Genomic DNA, 25,418 nt, shown 5'->3' with positions numbered 1-25,418 from the left:
GCATTAACCACTTTAAACACTCAAAATATTGATCGGCCATTATTGAAACCCATTTTAGGAATGAAGTAATATTCCTTTTTCCCTCTTTTTCTTTTTTTCCCCTTCTTTTTCTCTTTTTCCCTCAAAAAAAAAAAAAAAAAAAAAAGAAAGAAAGGCCTTCAAGAGAAAACTACCCCGCTGGCACCTTGATCTTGAATTCAGCCTCCAGCACTGTAAGGAAATAAATTTCTGTTGTTTAAACCAAAAAAAAAAAAAAAAAAATTGAAGTACAAATATTTATCACCCACTATCCCCAACCCAAAAGTACCGGCATCCCATACTGACCCTGTGATGTGCATGGCACGTATCTGCCAGGATCAATGTCAAGAGCTGAGCTTCTATCCAGAACCCTCCACAGCTGGCGTGCTCGTCACAAGGGTCCCCTGCGTCACCAGTCAGCATCACTGGCTCCCCAGCAGCCTTTACGGGCATTTTAGTCCAACCAGAAAGTGTGGTGAAGAAAGTTTTATTTTATCTTAGCATTCAGGGAAAGTATTGTTTAAAAAATTTAAAAAGCAACATTTCTGTGAAAACACTGAAATTATTTTATTGCTGATGATATACTGCAAAAGACATCCACACCACAACTAAGTGTCAGTGATTTTAGAAGCTAGAGACAAAGGCACTTTCACTTTGCATTTTAGATATTTGCCCAAAACTTGAAATCAGACATATTCACAGCAGTGCAGAAAACCAATTATTTACTAATTGTTATATAGTCAGCATCCTATGTCCCACGAAATGTTATTTAGAGATTCAGATATTAGAACATTTGAATGTCTGAAGAAGGAAACAATTTTCCTCCCTGCACGGTAAACATGTTCTTGCAGCTCCATTACTAACTATTACCATTCGCTATGCTGTAGAGAAGAGACTCAGCACACCCGGGCGTGAGCAGCAGGCAGCCGGTGTGCACAGGGAGCCGCAGGATGGCCGCCCACAGACCTCCACCGAGAGGGGCAGCAGCTACATGCAGAGAAGCCGATATTGATATGGGCGTCAGAAGTGCTCCACAGTCAAAACCTTTGCCATCAAAGACACCAGAACTTTCTACTTCCCAAGAGCCTGCCCAATTTACGAAAAAGGAAATCATCTTATTTCATGGGCCCATTTGATACCTGCCAGTCACCTGCAAGGGTCACCGCAGTGACCTGGGCACACTCCCTGCAGCTGTCTTGGCTGCACAGCACATTCTCCCTGGGGCACTCGGTGGGTGCTCCCTGAGACAAGGCCAGGCCACACAATGAGGGGAAGTCTCATTTTACAGATGAGGAAACTGAGCCAGAGTGTGATCTACACCTGCTCACAGGACAGCCTGGATGACAAAGTTCACCTGTAGTTCAAGCGTTGGCTTCTACCTGGGACATACATAAGCCTGGCACTTTCTGATGCAAAAAAATCAAGCTCTGGGGCCATCACACAACACTCATGTTCTATCCAAATTCTTTTCCACTCCGAGGCAAAGCTGACAAATGGATACTGAACGCACAGGACTCTCAATTTCTCAGGTCACCTTTCTACTGAACAAAGAAATCCAAAGCATGAAAAACCAGCCTCTGGGCGTGGCCACGACCTCATACACTCCTCCAAACCTGGTGACCCCAGGTGCTACAGCCACACGAGATGGGGTCGCTAATGTCTTCAGGGCTCATAGCATGTAGGTGTTCAAAGGTCACCTCCAGGCACCACACAGGCCCTTGTTAAGTTCCCACTAAACAGCAACCTTTGTGCATTTGCTCAGGACTCTGCAGGTCCAGGGGATTGTTTAGAACCAGCAGCTTCAGCCCGGAAAGCCCTGGGTCTTACTGAGCAATCTGATTTCTATCCTTTGACCATCTCTTCATCAGAAGTCAGCTTACTCTGAGGGGCCAGCACCATCCAGGACACTGACACCATCAGTGCAGCTAGACGGGCATGTTCGGTCCCACCAGCTCATGGCTGGAAGGGCTGGTTCAACAGCGGCTGAGTCTAAGTGTGTACACTGGAGACCTCAGTTTATAATAAGATCAGGTTTGTAGCAACGTATCAAACAGAGGTCTAGGTGAACCACAACATGGATGGACTGACTCTAGACAGCACATGCATCATTCAGATGTGCATCTGTTCTGCCAGGGTGAGGGGCGAGAGGTGCCGGGCAGGACAGACGAGCCGAAGCGGTCAGTCCGCACCCGCCGTTTCTGTGTCCACCCTCCTCTGATGGCCTTGTCATCAGCCTCATTTTAAGTCAACAAAGAATTTCTCACCGTGACCAAGTCCAGCACCACAGGGTGACAGTAATCATTTATCCTTGAGGTAAAGAAAGATTTGGCTCGCCAGGCGTGGTAGCTCACACCTGTAATCCCAGCACTTTGGGAGGCCAAGGCAGGCGGATCACCCGAGGTCAGGAGTTTGAGACCAGCCTGACCAATATGGTGAAACCCCATCTCTACTAAAAATACAAAAATTAGCTGGGTGTGGCGGTGGGCGCCTGTAGTCCCAGCTACTCAGGAGGCTGAGGCAGGAGAACTGATTGAACCCAGGAGGCGGAGGTTGCAGTGAGCCAAGATTTTACCACAGCACTCCAACCTGGGTGACAGAGCGAGACTCCGTCTCAAAAAAAGAAAAAAAGAAAGATTTGGCTATGACTGATTGTCTTCTTAACTTGCAGTCACGTGGCAATCTCGACTTTTGTTCAGCATCATCCACCTTCTCATTCACTCTCACTGTCGTCATCCTCTGAGGTGCTGCTGCTGTCTTCAGCTTCCTCTGCCGCTGTGTATGGCAGGTTTTTACGGTTCACTTCTGAAGGAGTAAGACACAACACATAAGTGCAGACTGATCATCAGATCTTTTATTTCCCCCCATTATTTGGGTCGATGCAGAAAAGAATGCCTTGGGTTCCAGCTCTACGTATCTTATTGTATATTTTCATTATTTTAGGTAAGGAAGGAGCAGGTAAAATTTGTCTGCTTATAAATTATTCTTCTAGGAAGAATACTGTAATGTGTTATTAAGAGGTATGTTTATAACCAAGGGTTGATAAGTACTCAAACCAGAACATTTAGCACCAAGATTGACAAAGAGAAAACGAATTTATCAGGGCTTGACATGAAAGGCCCATTTCCACCAATGCTGAACCCCTACATAAGTGACCGTGTCCCTCACTGCCCTCAGGACCTACAACCCCACGGAGAGTGGGTGCTCCACACCTTACCCTTGGGGAAGTAGCTGTCCTCTTCAGAGTCTTCCCAGTGATCAAAATCAAAAGCTACGTTGGGGTTCTGTTCAAGAGAACGGCTGACAGTGAGTGGGTGACTGAGACGCGCAGGGTAAGACTGCCACTGCAGCGCATCCCCACTCACCCTGTGTCTGAGCAGGTGACACCATGCCTCCCTTCTCTCTTTGGCCAGAGTGATTAGAGGTTCATCGTTTCTAATCACGCATGTGCAGTCATCTTGCCTTATGTTGCCCCGCAGCTCCAGATCAGCCAGGTAAAACTTGTCTCCCACCCAAGCACTGGGTTATAAAAAGAAACAAAGTCAGCCTTTTAAAATGCTAGAAATTATTTCGATTCTACTTTATATGACTATACATAAACCTACCTGAAAACAACTCTATCTCTTAAATACTGACACTTGTAGTCCTTCGCATTCCTTATTCTTATCTTTAAGACGATGACATCTTCTTTTTGGAACCATTTTACTTGTGGGTGGAAGCTAGGAGAGAGAAAGACCTGCATATCATCAGTCTTATTTACTGGGTAGGGAAGCCAACTCCTCCACGCCGAGTGGACCTACCTTTTCAGAGGGGGCTGTGCAGTCCTGCTAACAGAGGCTCCTTCAGTGTTTCCAGATGAAGTTTCTGCACAAAAGCAAAGTCAGATTGTCCTACAGGTTACTTATATGTACCTCCATCATGCACACACACATATACGCTTTTCTGCACCTTCTGCAACTTCTAGACGAGGAACCACTTGCGTGTCAATTGCATAGTAACCCTAGTATCTAACTGCAAAGAACGGTTCGAAAAAAATTAAAACCATCACACAGGAAAACAAACTTTAAAATGTTTTATGTTTAAGATTCGCTCTTGTTGCCTAGGCTAGAGTGCAATGGCACCATCTTGGCTCACTGCAACCTCCGCCTCCCAAGTTCAAGCAATTCTCTTGCCTCAGCCTTCCCAAGTAGCTGGGATTACGAGCATGGGCCACCACACTCGGCTAATGTTGTATATTTAGTAAGGACGGGTGTTACCATGTGGGTCAGGCTGGTTTTGAACTCCTGACCTCAGGTGATCCACCTGCCTTGGCCTCCCAAAGTGCTGGGATTACAGGTTTAAGCCACTGCACCTGGCCTACAATTTTATTTTAAAATAAAAACAGCCTTTGATAATATTACAATTAAATGACCAGGAAGTAAAGTCACTCATTTGAAAAAGAACCTCATTGCAGTGGCTGGCCTTGGATACAAATGTGCAGGCTTCTCTGAGGCTGTCTTGACCTGCCAGGACGCCCTAAGGATGACTTCAAGGACAGCGGCCGGCACGCACTAGGAGCCAGTGCCGGACACGACAGGTCCTCAAACATAATGTGAACCTCTTAATCTTCAACAAGTGAGGCTTCCTTCCAAACACTGGAGCAAAAATGTTCACAGCTGCTGGAATCACAGCAGGCTGAGATGGCAAACAGATCCACCATCTGTGGTTTATTCACGGTATAGAATACAATGGCAAACAGACTCCCACTGAGAAAATGCCATCCTTGGTGTCACCTGCCGCCTGCCAAGGAATGGCCTCAGGAAACAAGTGCGCTGACCCAGTGACATCAAGAACCTTCGAGAACACAATCCCCAAGTCCTTCTGAGGGGAGGCAAGCAGAGGAATCCAGAGTGGCCTGGCCTGATCACAGAAGCTGGGACTGATCGTAAAAACAGGCGTGAAGCTGGGGTATGAAAGAGGCGGTCCTGCCACCGAACGTGAACAAGAACAAGAGACTGCCTCTGAAAGCAAGTGGCCTGGTTCCTCCTCGGAGCCATAAACCAAAAAGTGACTGAGGGAGTCTCAGCCGACTCGAGGTTGATTTATCCATGGTTAAGGATGCGCCCCGGGAAACACTCAAATCACAGGAGTGCCGTAGCCTCTGCTTTTCCAAAGGGGCTTCCTGAACATCAGTGTCTAAAGGGGAGAGCAAGCCAGAGGGAGAAAGGGTGGCAGAGGGGCGGGACAAATCCAATCACACGTCCCCTGGAGCTCGGGAAAGCTACATTTTACACAAGATAAAGTGACATGTGACAGGAGACATATAGGACACAGGGCTATGACCTGTGGTCTGCTTGGGAACAAAAGGCAGGTAGCTTAGACCCAGGTCTGGCATGTAACTTCCCTTTGGCAGAGAGAGTTTAGAGATGGTGTTTTGCTTGCATAGAGCATAGCTACAGCTGGGAAGGCAAGAGCGCGCAGTGACCCCTGAGCCGCACCACATGCAGCACAAACCACCCCACGCCCACGTCCTCCAGAAGCCCTGCCTGGCACAGTGACTTCTGGGTGGTGTGTCTGCAGAGGAGGGCACAGGGTCCACCTGAGACCAGCCACCTGCTGCAGAGCCAGCAGAAGCTGCGGAGGAAACGCTGTCCTAACTGTGATGGACCTCTGAAGCTCAGGCCTTGCCCACTCACCAGCTCGTGGCGACACAATGGACACATCACACTTTTCTAGCCACAGGGAGACAGTGAGTATCCAAAACCAGAAACTCTGGGAAGCCGAGGCAAGAAGAGCCATGAAGAAAGTGCATGGCATTTTCCTTCAACTGCTCGAACCTGAAAGGGATCCCAGAGACAAGTCTCTTGCAGCTGACAGAGAGCTGGGGAGTTCCCTGTCAGAGTGGCTCTTCCATGAAGGCGGCCGAGTGCCTGGTGGCTGCAGTGGACATTTAATAGCCAGAGCTTCCCAGCAAAGCTCACTAACGATTGCATGTCCTCCAAGAGCTACGGTTTGGGGGACCCACCTGGCTACCCTGATCTCCCTTGGGCCCCACCAGGCTCTATGCAAAGCGCACATCAGCCGGTAGCAGGGCCTGCGGCAGTGCAGACCCGCTTCAGCTCCACCTCTGCAGTCTACTGGATCCCAGTCTGCTACCGTGGAATCAACACTGCTCTGGGAAAATCCTCTTAATGGTAATTGTCCCAATGACTGTGTTCCTCTGACCAGCTGGCCTTGCAACTTCTCTGTTTCCCAGAACTCTTCAGAAACCCTTTCCAGCAGATCCCAGACAGTAAAACCAGCTGCCCCCACTGTGGCCGAATCCAGGGGCAATCTTTATGAAGAGAAGGTGCGTGCGCATTTTAACAGCTACATCCAGTGCCCATGTACCACTTGCCTCTGGAAGACCCTTTCTCCTCATCTGCACCTCTCACCTCACCAGCGCAGTCACTGCCAGCAAGAGCAATAAATGGGACTGTGATGAAGAAAGGACATACCTGGGTTTGGACCACGGCAACAGTGAAATGCATCGAAACCCGTGTTTCCAAATGACCCACCTCTGTCTCAACACCCGCTTCTCCCTGCACCAAAAACTAAAAAGCTGTGTGTGGAAATGGCTGGAATAATTTCTGTAGGAAACAATTTCCAAAACATATCCAGAGATGCATGGGACTCACACAGGCAGGCAAGACGCTTCTGTCACAGAGCCGCCACCTCCCTCAATCTCCATCTTCAATGAGGAATCAGTCTGTAGGGGAGTGAACTGCCCTCTGGGGCTCTCAGCACCTCAGCTGCATCATCTGTGGGCTTCACTGTCTCAGATGTTTATCAAAGGGAGCGGAGCGGTGCAGGGTCTACCCTCCAAGGATCTTATCCCGCCCTCCTGGGAAGTGGAATGAGGGACCAGAGGGGGAGCACTGAACATCTGTGATGTGGAAAGCTGGAGGTCCCGGTGCTGGAGTGTTGGGGACTCTGTTGAGTTATGGGATGAGTTTATCAATATATGTCGTCTAGGCATTTTCTAAGATTTGTCAAGACAGGGAGCAATGACCTAACCCCATTTCATAAAGACAACAAATATCAAAATTAAAAGGCCACATGAAGATAAATTCCAGTGACGGCAAACGGTCTCACCTCTCCTTTCCTTCTCCTTCTTCCTCACTGACTTCCCCTTCTGCAAGGGTTTGGGTTTTGTCCCGTTTGTCTTTTATTTTCTTTTTTATTTTTTTGAGATGGAGTCTTGTCCTGTTGCCCAGGCTAGAGTGCAGTGGTGTGATCTCGGCTCACTGCAACCTCCGCCCCTCAGGTTCAAGCGATTCTCCTGCCTCAGCCTCCCAAGTAGCTGGGACTACAGGTGTGTACCACCATACCTGGCTAATTTTTTTGTGTTTTTAGTAGAGATGGGGTTCTAACAGGTTGGCCAGGCTGGTCTCGAACTCCTGACCTCAAGTGATCCACCTGACTCAGCACCCCAAAGTGCTGGGATTACAGGCGTGAGCCACCGCGCCCAAGCAATTCTGTTTGTTTGTTTTGTGAGACACAGTCTCGCTGTGTCATCCAGGCTGCAGTGCAGTGGTGTGATCTCAGCTCACTCCAACCTCTGCCTCTCAGGTTCAACTGATCCTCCCACCTCAGCCTTTTGAGTAGCTGGGATTTCAGGTGCCTGCCACCATGCCCAGCTAATTATCTTTATTCTTTATGGCACCTAACTCAGTGCCAAGTTCATGCATGTCAGAAATCTTTGCTAAGTCTGTGCGATTAGCCCGGCCGAGGTCAGCCAACTCTATTCCAACGCCAGCTCCTCCTCTTTGTTGAAGCCGTGCAGTAAGTGAGCCTGGACATAAAGTCTGAAGAGAGCCATGCAATATGCAAATACTTCCCAAAATTAGGGAAAAATGCCAACACTTGTAATAATGCAGATTAATTTCACAGACATAATGTTGATTGAAGGAAGCCACAAGAACATATATTATAGGCTGGGCACTGTGGCTTATGCCTATAATCCCAATACTCTTGGAGGCTAAAGCAGAGGATCACTTGAGGCCAAGAGTTCAAAATCAGCCTGGGCAACACAGTGAGACCTCATCTCTATCTCCAATAAAAGAATGTATTCTCTATGCTTCCAATTCAGCAAACTAATGGGGTCAGAAATCAGAATGGTCAGTGGGGAGGGTTCTGGGCAGGAGACTGCTGGGGTCCTGGAAATGTTCAATAGCTCCATCTGGGTGTGGTTCACGGGGACACACACACACACAGCTGAGCTGTTCACTTAACATCTGTGCACATCACTGGATGGATGTTAGACCTCAAACTACAAAAACAAAACACTGGAGGCTGAACTGTCAAAAATAAGAAGCGTTAGTAGGTGACATCAGTTTATGTCGTCTTTTCTACATTTCATCTCACAAAGTGGAAAGTCTAAACGTTAGAAAATTTCCGGACATTAACGATTTGAACTTAACCATCTTTTGAATAGCAAGTACCTACCAGGCTTCTGGTTTTCTGAGCTCATCTTGGACTCAGCCCCTCCTTCTGCACCCAGGTCCTCGGCCTGGAGGCTCTGCAGGCAAGCAGCGTCTTCTGCTGCAGGAGGTGTCCTAGACAGGAGAGGTGGGGTTCACACCTGGCTCTCTACAGGAACTCCCCAAGTGGGAGAGGAAGGCAGGCAATAAATGACTGCAAAGTGCCTGTGGCCCTGGGGAGTCAGACCCACATAGAGCTTGTGGCTCATTTAAGATGCCCCGGGCAGCCTGCCAGCTCTGTGCCTTCCGATGAGGGTGACGGGCAAGCTCATGGCCCGGTGACTGACACAGGACCAGGGAAGGCCTTCACTCTTCGCCAGGGTAGTTTGCCTTGCACACTCACTGCTGCCCACTTCAAACAGGACAGAAGTGACAAGCCAGTTTCCGGCTTCCCCTTCCCAGTCTCTGGGGCCATCTTCCCAGAGACCACCCCTGTTTCCAGTTTGGGCCTACTTCTGGAAATATTCTTTGCATAAAAAAAAATTATTGCCTTCTATATCCTTCTATCTAAAACACACAGAAACACACATTTAAATACATGGAACGTGCTGCCCCATATTTTATCCTACTTAATAACTAGCTAGATTATTTATTTTAAAATTTTTAAATTGTGTTACTCGTTTGGTTCTTTGAACAGGTAACCACATTCATGCAGTTCGGTATTTTAAAATAAGACAAATTTGGCTTTACAGTGAAAAGCTCCTCTCACTCCTGCTCCCCAGCCAGCCAGCTCCTTTCCTTGTGGGTCACAACGGGACTTGGTTTTTGTACATCTTATGAAGAGACAATTCAAGCCTAAATGAGCGTGCACACACAGAGCTGTGAGAAGGAAGGGCGCACGCATCTTCTGGCCAGGAACAAGCCTGTGGCGTGGCACTTTCCAGATTCAGGCAGTGAGTGTCCCTAGTCACTGCCCCTCCCCGGACTCTGTGCAGTCACCCACCCTCTTCCTTCCTCCTCACACTCACCAAGCTTTGACTCTCCTCAAACAGCAGCAAACCAAGAGCCTTCCCCAGCTGCTTTCCTAAGCCCCAGGCTTAGACTTTCAGTAACCTTAAAAGCTAGGACCTCCACAGCCCACCTCAGCCTCTCCTCCTCTGCCGAGGGCTGTGCATGGGAACCACCTGTCACTGCCCACCGCACCAGCGTCCCCCAGGCACCACGCTCCCCTACATCTGCCCACCACTAAGTGCTATGGCTTCTAGATCTGCCAGTCACAGCCCGAGAGACACTCGCCAGTTCCCTCTCTACCTGTCAGGATCCCCTGTTCTCCAGGAGCTGTCCAAGATGGGGTCTCTCCTAGTAGGCTCCCTGTGAAACCTCACAGTGCCTGTACTGCTATGTGCTCTGTGTTCACAATCACGGGGATGGTAAGCTCACTTCCTAACCACAAACCTACAGTGCAAAAAGGGGCCGTGCAGAGCCTTAGCACAGAGCTGGGGCTCAAAGTCAGTGCTTCCCATAAGCCACTAAACTTATTTTGGTTAAATATACTGAACTTTAATGACCTCTTCATTTCTAAAAGAGCTTCTTAAAAGTATAGAAAAATTTGTCTTGTTTCTTGAAAGTGGATGGAAATTACCCTGTAACCTAACCCGATAGGTACCCATTTTTATTAAGGTAAAAAAAAACTAAAAACTTTAGACCATATAAGGTGTTCATCTTTGCCTTTTTTGTTTTTTTGGAGACAAGGTTTTGCTGTCACCCAAGCTGGAATGCAGTGGCACAATCACAGCTCACTACAGCCTAACCCTGGGCTCAAGCAATCTTCCCACCTCAGTCTCCCAAGGAGCTGGAACTCCAGGCACACACCACCAAACCCAGCTAACTTTTATAATTTTAGCATAGACAGGGTCTTGCTATGTTGCCCAGGCTGGTCTCAAACTCCTGAGCTCAAGTGATTCTTCTGCCTCGGCCTCTCAAAGTGCTGGGATTGCTGGCATGAGCCACCGCGCCCAGCCCACATTCTCTTTAAACCCTCCTACTTTCAGCTGTGACTCAGGAATCTTTCAACATCACTAGCAACCACGAACCCCGCAGGCACTAGCCCAGGTGTCAGTCTCAGTCCGCATTCGCTGGGTCTGCAGCTGCACCTGGGCCAAGCTCATCACTCCTGCCCGGGACACGCATCCCTCACCACCCACCTCCAGACATCCTCTCCTGGCTTTCCTCCACCTGCTAGCTACAACATCCCCCCCCTTTTCCACACTCCCCGGTGGAGGCACCAGGGCTCACCCTTAGACCCCTCCTCTCACACCTCTGGGGCTCCCAGGCCCTGCCATGAGGCCTGTGCTCTTGTCACAGATGCAGCCTGCCTGGAGCCCCGTCAGCTCCAGCAGAACACCATGAGAAGCTGGCAGCTTCTCCGCCTCCACAAAGCCACCTGGTCCAAGCCTCCGTCTTTCTGTCCTAAGCTCCTGGCACAGTCTTTGTCCCCTACCCCTCCCTTAGTCCCTCAACACAGCAGCCAAGGACCAACTTCTGTTCAAATCACTCCTCTGCTCAAAATCCCCTCATGGCTCCTGGCTCTGGGAACGAGAGCTCACTCCTTGCAGTGACCAGAGACCTCGCAAGACCTGGCCCAGCCTCTCCTGGCCCATGCACCTCCGGGTCCCTGTGTGCTGCTCTGCTCCGGCATCTTCCTCCCTGCTCCTGGAACTCGCCACCCAGACTTTCCCCTAGCCCATGGGGCTCCTCCACGGCATCCATGTGGACCGTGCCTCACTGGCTCTCAACCACACCTGCACCCTGGGAGGAAGCTCTGTGGTGTTCTTACTCACCTGTGTCCCTCCTGCTGCTTGGACGGACAATCCTGGTCTTGAGCAGGCCTGGTTCCTGTCACCGTCAGCCTGGAGGAAGCAAAGCAGACTTTATTTGCAAATGATCATGGGTATCTGTGGAGCATTTGGGGACAGTGGAGGACAGAGCTCGGAGTGCAGGGGGAAAAGCAGTGGGACCTCCTTCTAAAGCTACTAGGCCCTACAGACCCAAGAGGCCTGTGTGGGCCAGGCCGGCGAAGATGCAGAGAGCAAGAGACTGGGGAATTAGGATGTTCAAAAGCAGTCATGTGTACCGGCCATTTAGAAAGCCGCATGCGTGCAGAGGCATGCCTGGAAGAGCCCTGAGGAGACCCAGAGTCTGAACCCCAGGCGGGGCCCAGGAGAGGATGTGGAGAATTGCAGGCCTCGGCGGGGCTGGTAGAATGTGCAATGAATGGGGCAGCTGCTGCGGAAACTGGATGGAGTTCCCCAAAAATCACACAGGATTCCCGCAGGACCCAGCAGCTCCACTTCCAAGTAGCAATCCCAGAGAAGAGAAGGCAGGGGTTCAAACAGGTGTTTGTACATCTGTGTTCACAGGAGCACATCCGCCACAGTCAAGAGGGGCAGCAGCCCAGGCGTGCACAGGCAGATGAATGGAGAAGCGAAATGTGGTGATCCATGCCATGGAGGATGAGCTTCGAAGGGAAGGAAATCTGACCCGGGCGGCAACAGGGGTGGACCTTGAGCACATTACACCGAGACGAGCCAGGTACAAAAGGCAAACAGCAGATGATTCCACTTCAAGTACCCAGGATTGGCAGATTCACAGAGACAAACGAGAGCAGGGCTGGCGGGGGCAGACTCTGGAATTACTATTTCAGGGCAGAGTTTCTGTCTGGATGGTAAGATAGTGATGATGGCTGCACAACACTGAGAATGTCCTAAGTGCCATTGAACTGTACACTTAAAAAGTTTAAATGGCAGCTGTTGTCATGTGAATTTTGCCACGATAAAACACATGGGATTGGAGAAGTCACTGAGTCTTTCTAGCTGTGCTAACAGCGCTCTGGTCAGGTTTTCCGAAGCCCTGCTGCTCTCATCCCTGCCTTTTTCATTCCTTCTCTCATTTCCCCCTTCTGGTGGGCTGGACGTGCAGTGGTGTTACTCCCTGTGCTCTCATCTGCGTCTCCCTGATGGCTCAGGGGTTCCAGCACCTCCTCATATGGTAATTAGACATCCTGAGGTGGCTGCTCAGGGCTTTTGCTCACTTTCCTAACAGGTGCCTGCCGTTCTCCTGTCTGGAACGAATTCTTGATACAGATCCTTCCCCCTTTGGAGTTGCCAGGATCCCTCCACAGAGTGACTGTCACAGTCTCTCTAACACCTGTCATGGGAGGAGACGCTGGCACAGCCACTTTGGAACACTGTTGGGTAGTAACTGTATGACTCAGCAATCCCATTCCCCATTCCCTCAGAAATACATTTGTAAGTGGATATATTTGTAAAAGGCATGTACGATAATGTTTAATGTACCTCAAACTGGAAATTTCCCTGGTTAACAGTAGAACGGGTAAACAAATAACGGTATATTCATACAAAGGCACTGATGTAGCTGTGAGAATTTAGAGAAATGCCTCCTTCGAGCCTAGCTTCTGTCACTCACCGTGGTGAGGAAGCATACTGCCTAATTCCATTCAAACAAAGTACAAAACCAGGGAAAACCATTTCGGTGTTTCCATGTCAGGAGAAAGGCTCCTTTTGGTGGGGAGGAGTCCCTGGGAGGGAGGGGGAGGCTCTCAGGCAGGCTCTGTTTCTTGATTCAGGCTGGTTACACAGGTATGCTCAGAAAAACCCAACACATCTGACCGTGCACATCTGATGTGTGCACTTTTTTGTATGTGTGCCGTCTGCCAATAAAAAGTTAACAGCAATCCTTGCTGTAAGACATACAGGTGAAATAATATATTTGATATCCACTTTATAATACTCCAAAAAAGCAAGAGTAGGATGGGGTATAGATAAAAACAAGATGTCCAAAAGCTTGGTCATTACTACAATTGAGTGATGAGTATGGAGACTCATTAAAAACTTTTTTTTTTTTTTTTGAGACAGAGTCTTGCTCTGTCACCAGGTTGGAGTGCAGTGGTGCGATCTCGTCTCACTGCAACCTCCACCTCCCAGGTTTGAGCAATTCTCCTGCCTCAGCCTCCCAAGTAGCTTGGATTACAGGCATGCGCCACCACACCCAGCTAATTTTTGTATTTTTAGTAGAGACAGGGTTTCATCATGTTGGCCATGCTGGTCTCGATCTCCTGACCTTGTGATCTACCCACCTCAGCCTCCCGAAGTGCTGGGATTATAGGCGTGAGCCACCGCACCTGGCCAACTCTTCTACTTTCATAAAACACGTCCTTAACACTTGTGAGTTTTACTTCCAAAAGCTCTTCCAAAAAGGACACAGAAATCCACTTACGGGGTCTGGCTTAGGCTTTCTTCAAAAGCTGGTATCTTAGCGCCTTCACGTAATTTTTTCAGTTGTTCTGCGTGTTCTGGATTATCAATGCCCATTCCCATGGACAAAATTTCAGCTCGAACATTATAATCAATGACAGAGGTTTTTAAATTGGAAAGGTTTGTAATGTGCACCTGGAATCAATGAAAAAACAGAACATCAGAAGGCGTCATTGTGAATTTTCACTGAAGCACAGACACCGTCACAGGGCCTCGGGCTCATCCTGCCACGTGGGCTATGCTTTAGCACTTGCCACGACGTGCAGGGCTTCCCACTGCAGCATCTGGTTTGGTTCGTACCTGAGGTTCCATCCGAATTGTCCACACCTCACCCCATGCCACAGAAATATGGGCAAGTGGAGGGGGGCAAGAGCAAATCTAGGCTAAACCCATAGTCAAGACCAATCTGTAAGGCCACGGCCAGATTCACACTTCTGATATCTTTCTTACTCCTTGTCAACCCCTTTTCCCTGCCAGGGCTCAGGATCTGCTTGTGCTTGGGAAGGGCCTACGCCAAGGCCCTGAATCCTGTTCTGGGCCATTTCTTCTGCAACCAAAACATCCTCATCTATTTCCATTTACACAAAATTAAGGAAAACACAAAAATCTGCAACAGACTGGCCCTGTTGGGGGTGTGGGCATAGGAGGGGGCATCCCTTCCATGGTGAGAATGGTGGGTGCTCCAGGACTGCCCTGGCTGAGTTCTCTTCCTAGGTGAACCACAGGAATGTGTGCCCACCAGGAAATGTGTGGAGGAGCCTCTCTCCACTCAAACTGGATGGGAGCAGGATCAGATGGGTCTGTTTCCCTCTGGCACACCATGGGCACTGCCACACGCGCTGCAGCATAGACACATCTGCCAGGTGGGTTTTCTTTTTTGCTTCGGTCTCTTTTAAATCCCTGCTTAATAAATTTTCTGCTTTTCTCTCCAACAAAAAGTAAACACAATACTATCACAACACCAACTAAGATGCTCAAATCTCCTCATTTACCTGCATTTGTAATCTATATTTTCTCTTCTGAAAACCATTTTCTGCTTAGAGAGAAAATCTTACATCCAAACTGCCCTTTTAACATGTTGAAGATTTTCCAACCTGATAAAAATAACTTTCAGCAACAGTTTTGATAAACTAACTCCTTTAAATCTTCTAAGCATTCATAATAAGCTTGAAGTCTAATATAGCAGAATTTTTAATTGAGAAGGGAGCTTGTGGGGAACAAGCAGGGAGGGGTGGTACCAGCAGCCGTGGAGAGACATGGATGCCTGTGAGTCACGTGTCCTTATCATGTGTCCTCCCCCCCACCTCCTCTGCAGGATGGGGCATCACCTGCATTGCTCACAGAGGGAACCCCAGTGCCCAGCACTGCTCCTGGCACGTGGCAGGCGCTCAGTAATTGTGTGGTGAATGAGCGAGTCAGAAACCGTGAGCATCAGAGGAGGTCGCGTGGAGTCCTCATGAAGCTTTGTTCGAATTCATGTGTGTGCCTCACATACACGGTGCACATGTGTGCTGGGTTACAGTGTAAAATGCTCCCCTGAACAAAAACGAAACCCACAGGCCAATTCATGCCCCAAGTAACATGAAAAACACCTCTCCCTAATAAAACCCTAAATAAGTCACCACTTCTGTGCAGCGGTTATTCAAGTGATGGGTTAGAATAATCTGGATAACTTTAGGGGCCCATTCAAACGGATTTATTGTTAAGAAAACTGCATACTTACCATCGGATCAATCCAAATTGTATTTCCCAAAGCCAGGATCACCTTTGCATCATGCAGTTTTCCAACAATTTTATGATGAATGTACCTGGTAACCTGAAAAAAAGCACGTTATTTTAGGTTAGGCTTTAAAAAATAACTTATTTTGTATTCGCCACACAGTTTGCAAAATATTCCATGAATTTCATTTGAGCCTCACAGTAATGCTATGAGGTCATCGAGGTCATCACCCCCTTTTGCGCACAGGGCTAACAGCAGAGTTTAGTGAGGCAGCTGCGGAAGGGAACTTGCCCATGGCCTCTCACTAGGGAGTTCCCAGAGCTCGAGGCAGGGCTCTGTGCCTCTAGGACCCAACAACACTGTAGGTTTTCCTTGTGGACGTATGTACTCCATCTCCTCTATCACCTGCCAATCTGTCTGTAAAGCACAGATGCCTGTTTCTCTGAAAGCTCAGTGAGAGTGAAGGGAAAGGTGTTCCCCTGCTCTGAGGCCGTCACTGCAATGGAGCTGCCTTGCAGCCAGTGACACTGGAGCTGAGGGCCTGGTCTTTATGTACCCATTCCTGAGCAAATGGCTGTTTTCTTCCTTTTTTTTGGGACAAGGTCTCTCTGCACCGCATAGGCTGGAGTGCAGTGGCACAATCATAGCTCACCATAGCCTTGAACTCCCCTGCGATCGCAGAACTCCCCTGCGATCCTCCTGCCTCAGCCTCCCCAGTAGCCGAGACCACACTTGGCTCATTTTTAGCAGCACCACCAAAGTTGGCTAATTAAAAAAAATTTTTTTTGTAGAAATGGGGTCTCACAATGTTGCCCAGGTTGGTCTTGAATTCCTAGGCTCAAGCAATCCTCCCATTTTGGGCTCCGAAAGCACTGGGTTACAGGTGAGCCACCACGTCTAGCCGTGGCCGTTTCCTCTTGAGGAGGAACACAACAGGCCGGACCTGTCCGAGCAACCTCTCCTGCACATTTTAACATGAACAAAGCAGGGCACGACGGAGCTGCCCGTTTCCATCCCCCTTGTACTCGGTGAGGTCATTTGGAAGAACATATGCAGGAGAACCTTTCTCCATTTCTACAGAAGGCTGCTCCTTCAAGGAATACTTTTGGTCAGTCATCTTTACAGGTCAGATGTTTCTTGGGGAAAGGACCGTGACCCTCCTGCTGACAGCTACATCCCCAGAGCCCAGCAGGGCACTCGGTGCACAGCAGACAGTCATTAGAAAGCGCCACTGCCTCGTGATAAGGCTCCTTTTACTACTCTTAGGACAGTAAGGCTGTGTATTTATCCTGTAACGTGTAAACATTCCCCTGTTGATTTCCTGGAAAATGTTTAACCTTGCTCATAACCCACACTGTTTTTACTTTACCAATTGCAATGATGTATTTCATGTCCCATTTGTCGAATTATGCAAAATGTAACCTTTCCTTGGAGAATCAGGGCACTCATCAACACAACTGATGCTCCAGTGACAGGCAGGACTGCTGCAGGTCTCTGCCTGGCTGCAAGGGCTGGGCCTTCCCACCCCACCTGGACAGCGCATGAGCCACACGGGCCCCTCTGTGTCTATGCCTCAGCACAGGTCTGCAAGGGTTGGTCCACCCCACCTGGACGGCCGCATGAGCCCACATGGTGCCCTCTTCTGTGCCTCAGCACTGGTGGTTCTCTTCGCTTTTGATGCCTCATCCGTTCTACTTGGTGACATTCTAGTTAACTCACAAAGCCCAGAGTAAATGACCCTTCCTTTGGCAGCTTTCTGGCCTCCATCTCTTCTTCCTGGCCCATTGTCCCTGCCCTAGGGGAATCACCTGGCCTCTCCTGAGACTGCCCATTGCCTCTGCCCCCTCTTTGGCTGGAGAGTCCACTTTTTTCACTTTTTTTCTTTTTTAAAGAAACAGGGTCTCACTCTGTCACCCAGGCTGGAATGCAGTGACACGATCATAGCTCACTGCGGCCTCGACTTCCTTGGGTCAAGGGATCCTCATCCCTCGGCCTCCCAAAGTGCTGAGATTATAGGCATGAGCCATCGCACCCAGCCTGGAATGTTCACTTCAAAGCTGATGAGCAATTCATTTTACCGTCATCCTTACTTATACCAGTTCTGTGATCATAAGTGCAAGGACAGTGGGGGCAGCAGTGTCATGGCCTCCTGGCACCTCTCCAAGGGCTCGCCTGGGACGTTCCCGCACTGAAGGGATCTAAGCAGACTGTGCTTTCCCTGCCCGAATGCAATACTCTAAATTCAGACAGGCCTCGATTCTGTGTATATTCTCGGTTAAATATATTCTAAAAGTCAACAAAACATAAAAATCCAAAATAACCCACCTTTGGATTCCATTCCATTTCATTGTCAGCAGGTTTCACCCTACAGACAATAAACTCCACAGCCTGCGGGGGCAGCGCATGGAAATGCTCTGGGAGATGCAGTAGCTGGTCCCTTGTGATGAGCCTCGTCCTACCTTCGTCAATGAACTCTACAAGGACTTCATCCAGGGCCCAGGCGTCTTCTTTCTGGCTCACTTCCAGCACCTGAACCCTAGAGAGCAATGGGGCATTGGTTCAACACAGAGATCCCAGAAAGGATCATCTTTTGCCTCGAATTACCATGAAATGGAAAATATACAAAAAGAAACTCTATAATTGTACCCTATACTAGAAATAGATAGCTAAGGCCTTCAGAAATTCAAGTGGCGGAGTAAAGTGTACATAAGTATGAAAACATGTAGTACTTTTGAATAGACTAAATCCTTTTACATAATAAAAATTAACATAGTAAATTAGTTTCAAAGTTTATTTATTTTATCTTTTGGAGAGACAAGGTCTTGCTTGCTCTGTGGCCCAGGCCAAAGAGCCTGGAGTGCAGTGTCATGATCATAGCTCAATGCAACCTCCTGGACTCAAGCAATCCACTCACCTCAGCCTCCCAGAGTGCTGGGATTATAGGCATGAGCCAAGTCACCCATCAAGTTTCCAAGTTTCTGAATTCAAGGCTATCACCAAGTGGCACCAGGTGTGGATTCAAGGGCAGTCAGTACAAACGTGATTCAGACTGACCAGATTGGAACACACTATGCCAGGTATTGAGCTGACCTTACACCATGTTCATAACATCACCAAGGCTCAGTTTTCATATCTGTAAAATGGGCATGATGCCCACTTGATAGGAACTTGGCAAGAATTAAGTGAGGTAAAGATGTATGTGTATGTCACACGCAGTGATGGCTCAACACGTCACAGTGTCACTGGGCACAGGAGCCTGGGAAAGAGTTTCCCATGAAGAACTGGAGCAGGCATCTGGAGGGACACCCTGCTGTCACCAAGCTCAAAAACACACTGAGTCAAATGACAGAGGTGGAAATCGGAACTCAATACCATTAGTTACCTCATGCTTCAAAACTTTACAGATGAAATAAACAGATACATTACCTGTGAAAAAGTGTTTTTTCTGCTACTCCATACAATCCAAACTTCTCCACCTTTTCCACAGTTGTTTTATTACTGGAATCCTTAAAATACTCATTCATTTCAGCACTGAGAGTTGCATACAGATCCATGTGTTTATCAATTACACGGCCAAAGTAATTTGTTGCATTCAAAATATAAAAGGGTATTATCTGAAACATATACGGTAAACATGACCAGGAAACAAACTTAGTCTAAACCGAAGATGTACACACTCCCTGTACCTGCAGAAATCAGTACCCAATCTAAGAACCCAAAGCTTAGTAATGTAGATTTGGAAATAAACTAGGAAGCTAGCCAGAAAACCAAAGCAAGATCAATACCTCATGCCATAGTCACAAAGAATTAGTTTCACTTTAAATCTAGTGAAAGATTTTTTCTTTTGCAAGTTTCATTATTTTAAAACCTCATTATTAGGTATAAGTGTTCCTTTGTTTACCTTCTAACTGTACTTTTATAAAAATTCTTCTGAAAATACCACTTCTGTCTTTTGAGACCTTCTGATCTTTTTTCAGGTAACAACATGCATTTTATCAAGAGTCTATGGCATACCAGCCTCCAGGGTTACAGGGATGAAACTGCATCCTACAGGGACCCTCAGCAATCCAGAAGTGGACAGAGAGGCCACAGCTTGCATGTGCTGGAGAAGACAGCCCTTCACAGGTTAGAGTAGGCAGGGGAACAATGTGCGAGGAAAGTCTGCAGAGGGCACAGGCGCTCGGTGTGAAGGCAGGGAGCCCTGGCTGCCCAGAGTGGATGCCAGGAGGGAGTGAGAAGTACGCACTTGGCAGGATGGGGGAGAGGGTCAGGCTGGTGACACCCACAGGCACCAGTTTCTGTGCCTGGGCAGGAGGAAACAAAGCGACAGACCTGAGAACAGAGAGCTCTAGAAGAGGTGAGAAGCCCTCCCTGGAAACGGGCTCAGCCAGTGCAACAAGTGAGCCCAGAAGGCTTCGCCTGCCCCCACAGTGGGTGAAGGCTGGAGCCCCTGAAAAATCTCCACCCTATCTCTCCAGGAACAAGAGGCATGAGGAAGAGAAAACCAGATAACTATGTCACCATATTTATTTTACACAGCATGTAAAACAACAGAAACGGGAACTCTGTGAAATCAGAAAAGTTACCCTGACCCACACCTCCTCCAAAATGTCAGGAAAACATATTTTATCTAAAAACAAACAATAGCAAAGTAACAAGGTCAAATCCAATATTAAGTCATCATAAAATAATAAAACATAACATGTAAATAAAAGTAATTAAAAAGAGAATAAGAACAGAACAGCCCCTAGAGACAATGAAAGCCGTTGGAAAGATACATCCACAAAACAGATCAAAACTATAACCTTCAATTTCAAGAAGACCTGCTTTTAGTTTGTTAAGTAAGAAAACAATATGTATATAAAAGAGTAACAGATCAGAATCAGAACAACTTAGAAATGAGGTGACAGAACGCAGGAAAGACTTAGAAATTTTTTTAAAAATTCAATAATGAAAACTGTGGTGGGTTGGATGGTGGCTCTCCCAAAAAAGGTATGTCCATGTTCTAACCCCCAAGGCCACTGTGACTTTGACCTGACTTGAAAACAGGGTCTTTGCAGATGTAGTGAAGCCTGCAGACTGGGAAAGGGCTCTGGGTGATCCAGGTGGGCCCTCCCTCCAATGAAATGTCCTTTATAAGGGGCACAGAGAAGAGGAGGTCATGTAAAGATGCAGGTGGAGAGACAGTGACAGTGGCTGCTGGCTGAGACGCAAGGGTGCTGGGCGAGGAGCAGGCCAGGTCACCATCTGGAGGCTGTGGAGGGGCACAGCCCTGCTGATACCCTGATGTTGGACTCTGCATCCAGGAACATGACAGAAGAAGAGTGTGTTGCTTTAAGTCACTAACTCAGTGGTTAGTTACAGCAGTCTACAAAACTAACAAAACAGATACTGCCCTAAGGAAACAGGTGAAAAGGAGAGAAACTGCATGCTCAAAAAGAAATGAAGAAATTAATAAAAAAAGAGTCGAAAGAAAATTAAAAATTCTTAGCCTGGCAATTCTATATGCATCTTATTACAGAATTTTCCTCAAAGAAAGTATAAATGTCTTGAAAAGATTCATGTAATCACTGCATCATTATTATTTCAAAAATCTGCAGAGACAAGGTCTCACTATGTTGCTCAGGCTGGTCTTGAACTCCTGGACTCAAGTGTTCTGCCCGCCTTGGTCTCCCATAATGATGAGATTACAGGTGTGAGCCACCGCACCAGGTCACTGCATTATTTTTAACAGCCCCCAAACAGAAACAATTTTTTCTGAAAATATAATTGAAAAAAATCCTTAATTTGTTATCTATTGCTGAATTTGATCTCGGCTTATAAATAAGCCAGGGCCCTGACATAAGGCGCCTTGTAAGGACACGTGCCTCTGGTCAGATTGGTGGTGGTATCTTAATACTGATCACTGAAAGGCATCATTTCATCGACTAAGATCCTGCTTAACAAATAAAACACGTTCATTAACATGACGGTTCATCACAGGACACAAGGATCTTTAACCTACTTTAATGTATCCAAATGAAGGTAGGGCTTGGCTGGACAGTTTTCTTGGCATGTCTATTTCTGGATTAATACGGTGTCGGTCAGGACAGATCCTTTTGTCTCTGAAAATAAAATGACAAGATTTAAAAATCATAAATAAATAATAACTGTTAATGTGAATTTTACTGCTTTCTTCAGAAAATTAATCTTCAACTTAAATCAGAGAACTTTTGTTCCAAACACCCTAAAAGTTGAATAACCACATTAAATATTTCAGATGACATTAACAATACATAAATAAGTAGAAATGGATTCTACATTTTAATGAACACTGAATAAACTTAATGAGTTATTTCATTATTTCTCTAGCAAACTTTTTTTTTCTTTTAAGAGTTTGGTCTCCCTGTTGCCCAGGCTGGAGTACAGTGGCACGATCATGTCTCACCATAGCCTCTTAACTCCTGGGCTCAAGAGATCCTCCCAGCTCAGCCACCCTATTTCTCTAGACATTCTAAAATGCCTTATGTAAATGAACAAAATACACTTCCAAAATAAAGACTGAATTAGAAATACACTGCCACAATACACAACCAAGGCCAATCGACCTCTAACCTAGAAGTCGTTCCTTAACTATACAATGCTACTTCCACATGGAGATATAGCTGAAATTGCCATTTTAAAAGTCAGTATTTGAGGCCGAGCACAGTGACTCATGCCTGTAATTCCAGCACTTTGGGAGGTCGAGACAGGCAAATCACCTGAGGTCAGGAGTTCAAGACCAGCCTGGCCAACATGGTGAAACCCCATCTCTACTAAAAATACAAAAATTTACCTACATGTAGTACCTACTACTACATGTAGTCCCAGCTACTTGGAAGGCTGATATAGGAGAAATGCTTGAACCCAGGAGGCGGAGGCTGCAGTGAGCCAAGATGGTGCCACAGTACTTCAGCCTGGGTGACAGACCAAGACTCCGTCTCCAAATAAATAAAATAAATGAATAAATAAGTCAGTCAGTCAGTGTTTGGCTGGGGACAGTGGTTCATGCCTATGGGAGGTCAAGTTAGGCAGATCGCTTGAGCCCATACTGCATTATTTCTCTAGCAATTTTTTAGTTTGGTCTCACTCTGTTCCAAGGCTGGAGTGGAGTTTGAGACCAGCTTGGCCAACATGGCAAATCTGATCTCTGCTAAAAAACATAAAAATTAGCTGGGTGTGGTGGTGCACACCTGTGATCCCAGATACTTGGGAGGCTGAGAGGCACAATAACTGCCTGAACCTGGGAGGTAGAGGTTTCAGTGAGCTGAGATCATTCCACTGCACTCCAGCCTGGGTGATAGAGCCAGAATTTTTCTCAAAAAAAAAAAAAAAAAAAAAAGTAGGTATTCTTTAAATATAAATATAAATGCTGCTAGTAACACATTTAATGTACCGTAATTCAATACCATTAACGTCAACAGTTACCTTCCAATTCAATCCAGCAGCTATGTATCAAACACCCATGCCCCAGCCTCAGCTGTCTATGTATCAAGCAAGCAGTGGTGTTGTCTCTAGATCACGCAGAGGGACCCCTTGACTGTCAAGGTACCCAAGCTGATACCTTGCTCTGCAAGCTGATTAACACAATCAATGCAGTCCCTAGCAAAGTTCCTCAGGGTTTCTGGAAAAACGAACAGGCTCATTCTAAAATGTATCTGGAGGCTGGGTGCAGTGGCTCACGCCTGTAATCCCAGCACTTTAGGAGGCTGAGGCAGGTAGACCACTTGAGGTCAGGAGGTCAAGACCAGCCTGGCCAACATGGTGAAACCCCATCTCTACTAAAAATACAAAAATTAGCTGGGCATGGTGGTGGGTACCTGTATTCCTAATTACTTGGGAAGTTGAGGTAGGAGAATTATTTGAACCCAGGAGACGGAGGGTGCAGTGGACCAAGATTGTGCCACTGCACTCCAGCCTGGGTGACAGGGCAAGACTCCACCTCAAAAAAATAAAATGGATGTAGAGATGCAATGGATTTAAAATAGCCAAACAACCCTGAAGAGGACCAAAGCTGGAGGCTCATACCAGCTCCCAAGACTTGCTCTAAGAAAGGGTAGTACTGGTATAAAGTTAGACAAACAGACCACTGTAACAGAACTGAGTCCACAAATGGACCACATATACCGTCACCTGGCTTATGGCAAACACACTAATGCAGTGAGAACCGAATGATGCTTTAAATAAATGATGCTGGAGCAAACCATCATCCATATGGAAAAAGCAAACCTTGCACCCAGATCTCACATTACACATATAATTTTTTTTTTTGGACACAGGGTCCTGTTCTTTTACCCAGGCTGGAGTGCAGTGGCACAATCATGGCTCACTGCATCCCCGACTTCCAAGGCTGGAGCAGTTCTCCTACCCCAGGCTCCTGAGTAGCTCATACAAGTATGTGCCACCACAGCTGGCTAATTTATTTGTTTATATTTTTTAAGGAGACTGGGTCTTCCTGTGTTGCCCAGGCTGGTCTTGAAATCCTGAGCTCAAGTGATCCTCCCACTTCAGCCTCGCAAAGTGCTGGGATTATAGGTGTGAGCCACCATACCTGGTCATACATTAAAACTAATTTAATATGAATTATAAGTGTCGCTGTGAAAGCTAAAACTACAGAGCTTCTAGAAGTATAGAAGAATGCCCTCATGACCTTGAAACAGACAATTATTTTTTAGATGGAATCTTTCTCTGTCATCCAGGCTGGAGTGCAGTGGAACACTCTCTCACTCTGCTGCCCAGGCTGAAGTACAGTAGCGCAATCTTGGTTCACAACAACCTCCACTTCCCAGGTTCCAGTGATTCTCCTGCCTTAGACTCCTAAGTAGCTGGGATTGCAGGCCTGTGCCACCATACCCAGCTAATTTTTGTATTTTTAGTAGAGACAGGGTTTCACCATGTTGGCCAGGCTGGTCTCAAACTCCTGGCTTCAACTGATCTGCCCACCTCGGCCTTCCCAAGTACTGGGATTACAGGCATGAGCCACCACATCCAGCTGACATAGGCAAATATTTCCTATATAAAAGCACACGAAAAGTAACCTTAAAATACTTCATCAAAATTAAAAATGACTGTTCATCAGCAGAGTGACGAATGCAGCAAACCACCACGGCACGTGTACACCTATGTAACAAATCTGCATGCTCTGCACATGTACCCCAGCAATTAAAGTATAAATAAAATTGAAAAAAATAAGAGTGAAAATCCAAGCCATAGCTTGGAGGACGCATCACACAAAGGCTGATGTTGAGTATAGATAAGCGACTCCCCGGACAAACTAAGAAGGAAAAGAGAAGCATTCCATGTAAAACTGGTCAAAAGACCTCCACAGGCACTTCCCAAAAAGAGAATGGCCAACTGTCCCACACGCCTATGAAAAGATATTCAACATCATTAATCATCAGAGAAACACAAATTAACATCACAATGGTTCAGCACTCCACTTCCACCAAGAGTGAGCGTTGGTGAGGGTGGGGGACAACTCAGCCTCTCGGACAGCACTGACCAGACCAGAAAATGGCCAGCCGCTTTGGAAGAGTTAAATGCATGCCCACCCCACGACCTGCCACTTCTACTCCAGAGCGTCTACCCAAGAGAAATGGGTGCACGTTTCCACAAAAGACACGACCAAGAGTGTTCCTAGCAGCTTCAAGCATCATAGCCTGCTAGTGGAAACCACTCACAGGCTCATCCCCAGGAGAATGTATACACGCACTATGATAATCATACAACAGAACACTGAGCTACAAAACAAATCACAGATACACACAACAACACAGACCAACGTCACAGACACGGGAATGAGAGAAAGAAGCCAGGCATGAAAAACAAGAAACCACGATGCCGTTCCTATGGAGTTCAAAACCAGGCAAGATTAATCAGCACTGACAGCCC

The 25,418-nt window shown here is 47.2% G+C and overlaps 1 protein-coding gene across 5 annotated transcripts in view; it reads right to left on the bottom strand.

Annotated features, from left to right (window-relative positions):
- Window positions 1–560: 560 nt before the first annotated feature.
- The window catches only part of TDRD12 (tudor domain containing 12), a 79,570-nt gene continuing 54,712 nt past the window's right edge, over window positions 561–25,418 (bottom strand). For 3 of the 5 annotated variants that reach the window (XM_078362108.1, XM_078362111.1, XM_035287036.3), the window contains 11 exons: window positions 21,514–21,613; window positions 18,936–19,123; window positions 17,835–18,045; window positions 15,513–15,605; window positions 13,752–13,924; window positions 11,297–11,365; window positions 8,482–8,591; window positions 3,816–3,879; window positions 3,621–3,734; window positions 3,233–3,534; window positions 561–2,820 (listed from right to left, as the gene is read on the bottom strand). In XM_078362108.1, the coding sequence (XP_078218234.1) occupies window positions 2,729–2,820; window positions 3,233–3,534; window positions 3,621–3,734; window positions 3,816–3,879; window positions 8,482–8,591; window positions 11,297–11,365; window positions 13,752–13,924; window positions 15,513–15,605; window positions 17,835–18,045; window positions 18,936–19,123; window positions 21,514–21,613 (1,516 nt within the window). In that variant the 3' untranslated portion in view covers window positions 561–2,728. The remainder of the gene's footprint in view (window positions 2,821–3,232; window positions 3,535–3,620; window positions 3,735–3,815; window positions 3,880–8,481; window positions 8,592–11,296; window positions 11,366–13,751; window positions 13,925–15,512; window positions 15,606–17,834; window positions 18,046–18,935; window positions 19,124–21,513; window positions 21,614–25,418) is intronic. The other 2 variants (XM_078362109.1, XM_078362110.1) reach the window with 1 other exon arrangement.

This window comes from Callithrix jacchus, chromosome 22 (assembly GCF_049354715.1).
Source record: "Callithrix jacchus isolate 240 chromosome 22, calJac240_pri, whole genome shotgun sequence".
In the NCBI taxonomy this organism is placed as follows: Eukaryota; Metazoa; Chordata; class Mammalia; order Primates; family Cebidae; genus Callithrix; species Callithrix jacchus.
The sequence above is the reverse complement of the archived record's forward strand: the minus strand, read 5'-3'. Positions and strand labels throughout refer to the sequence as shown.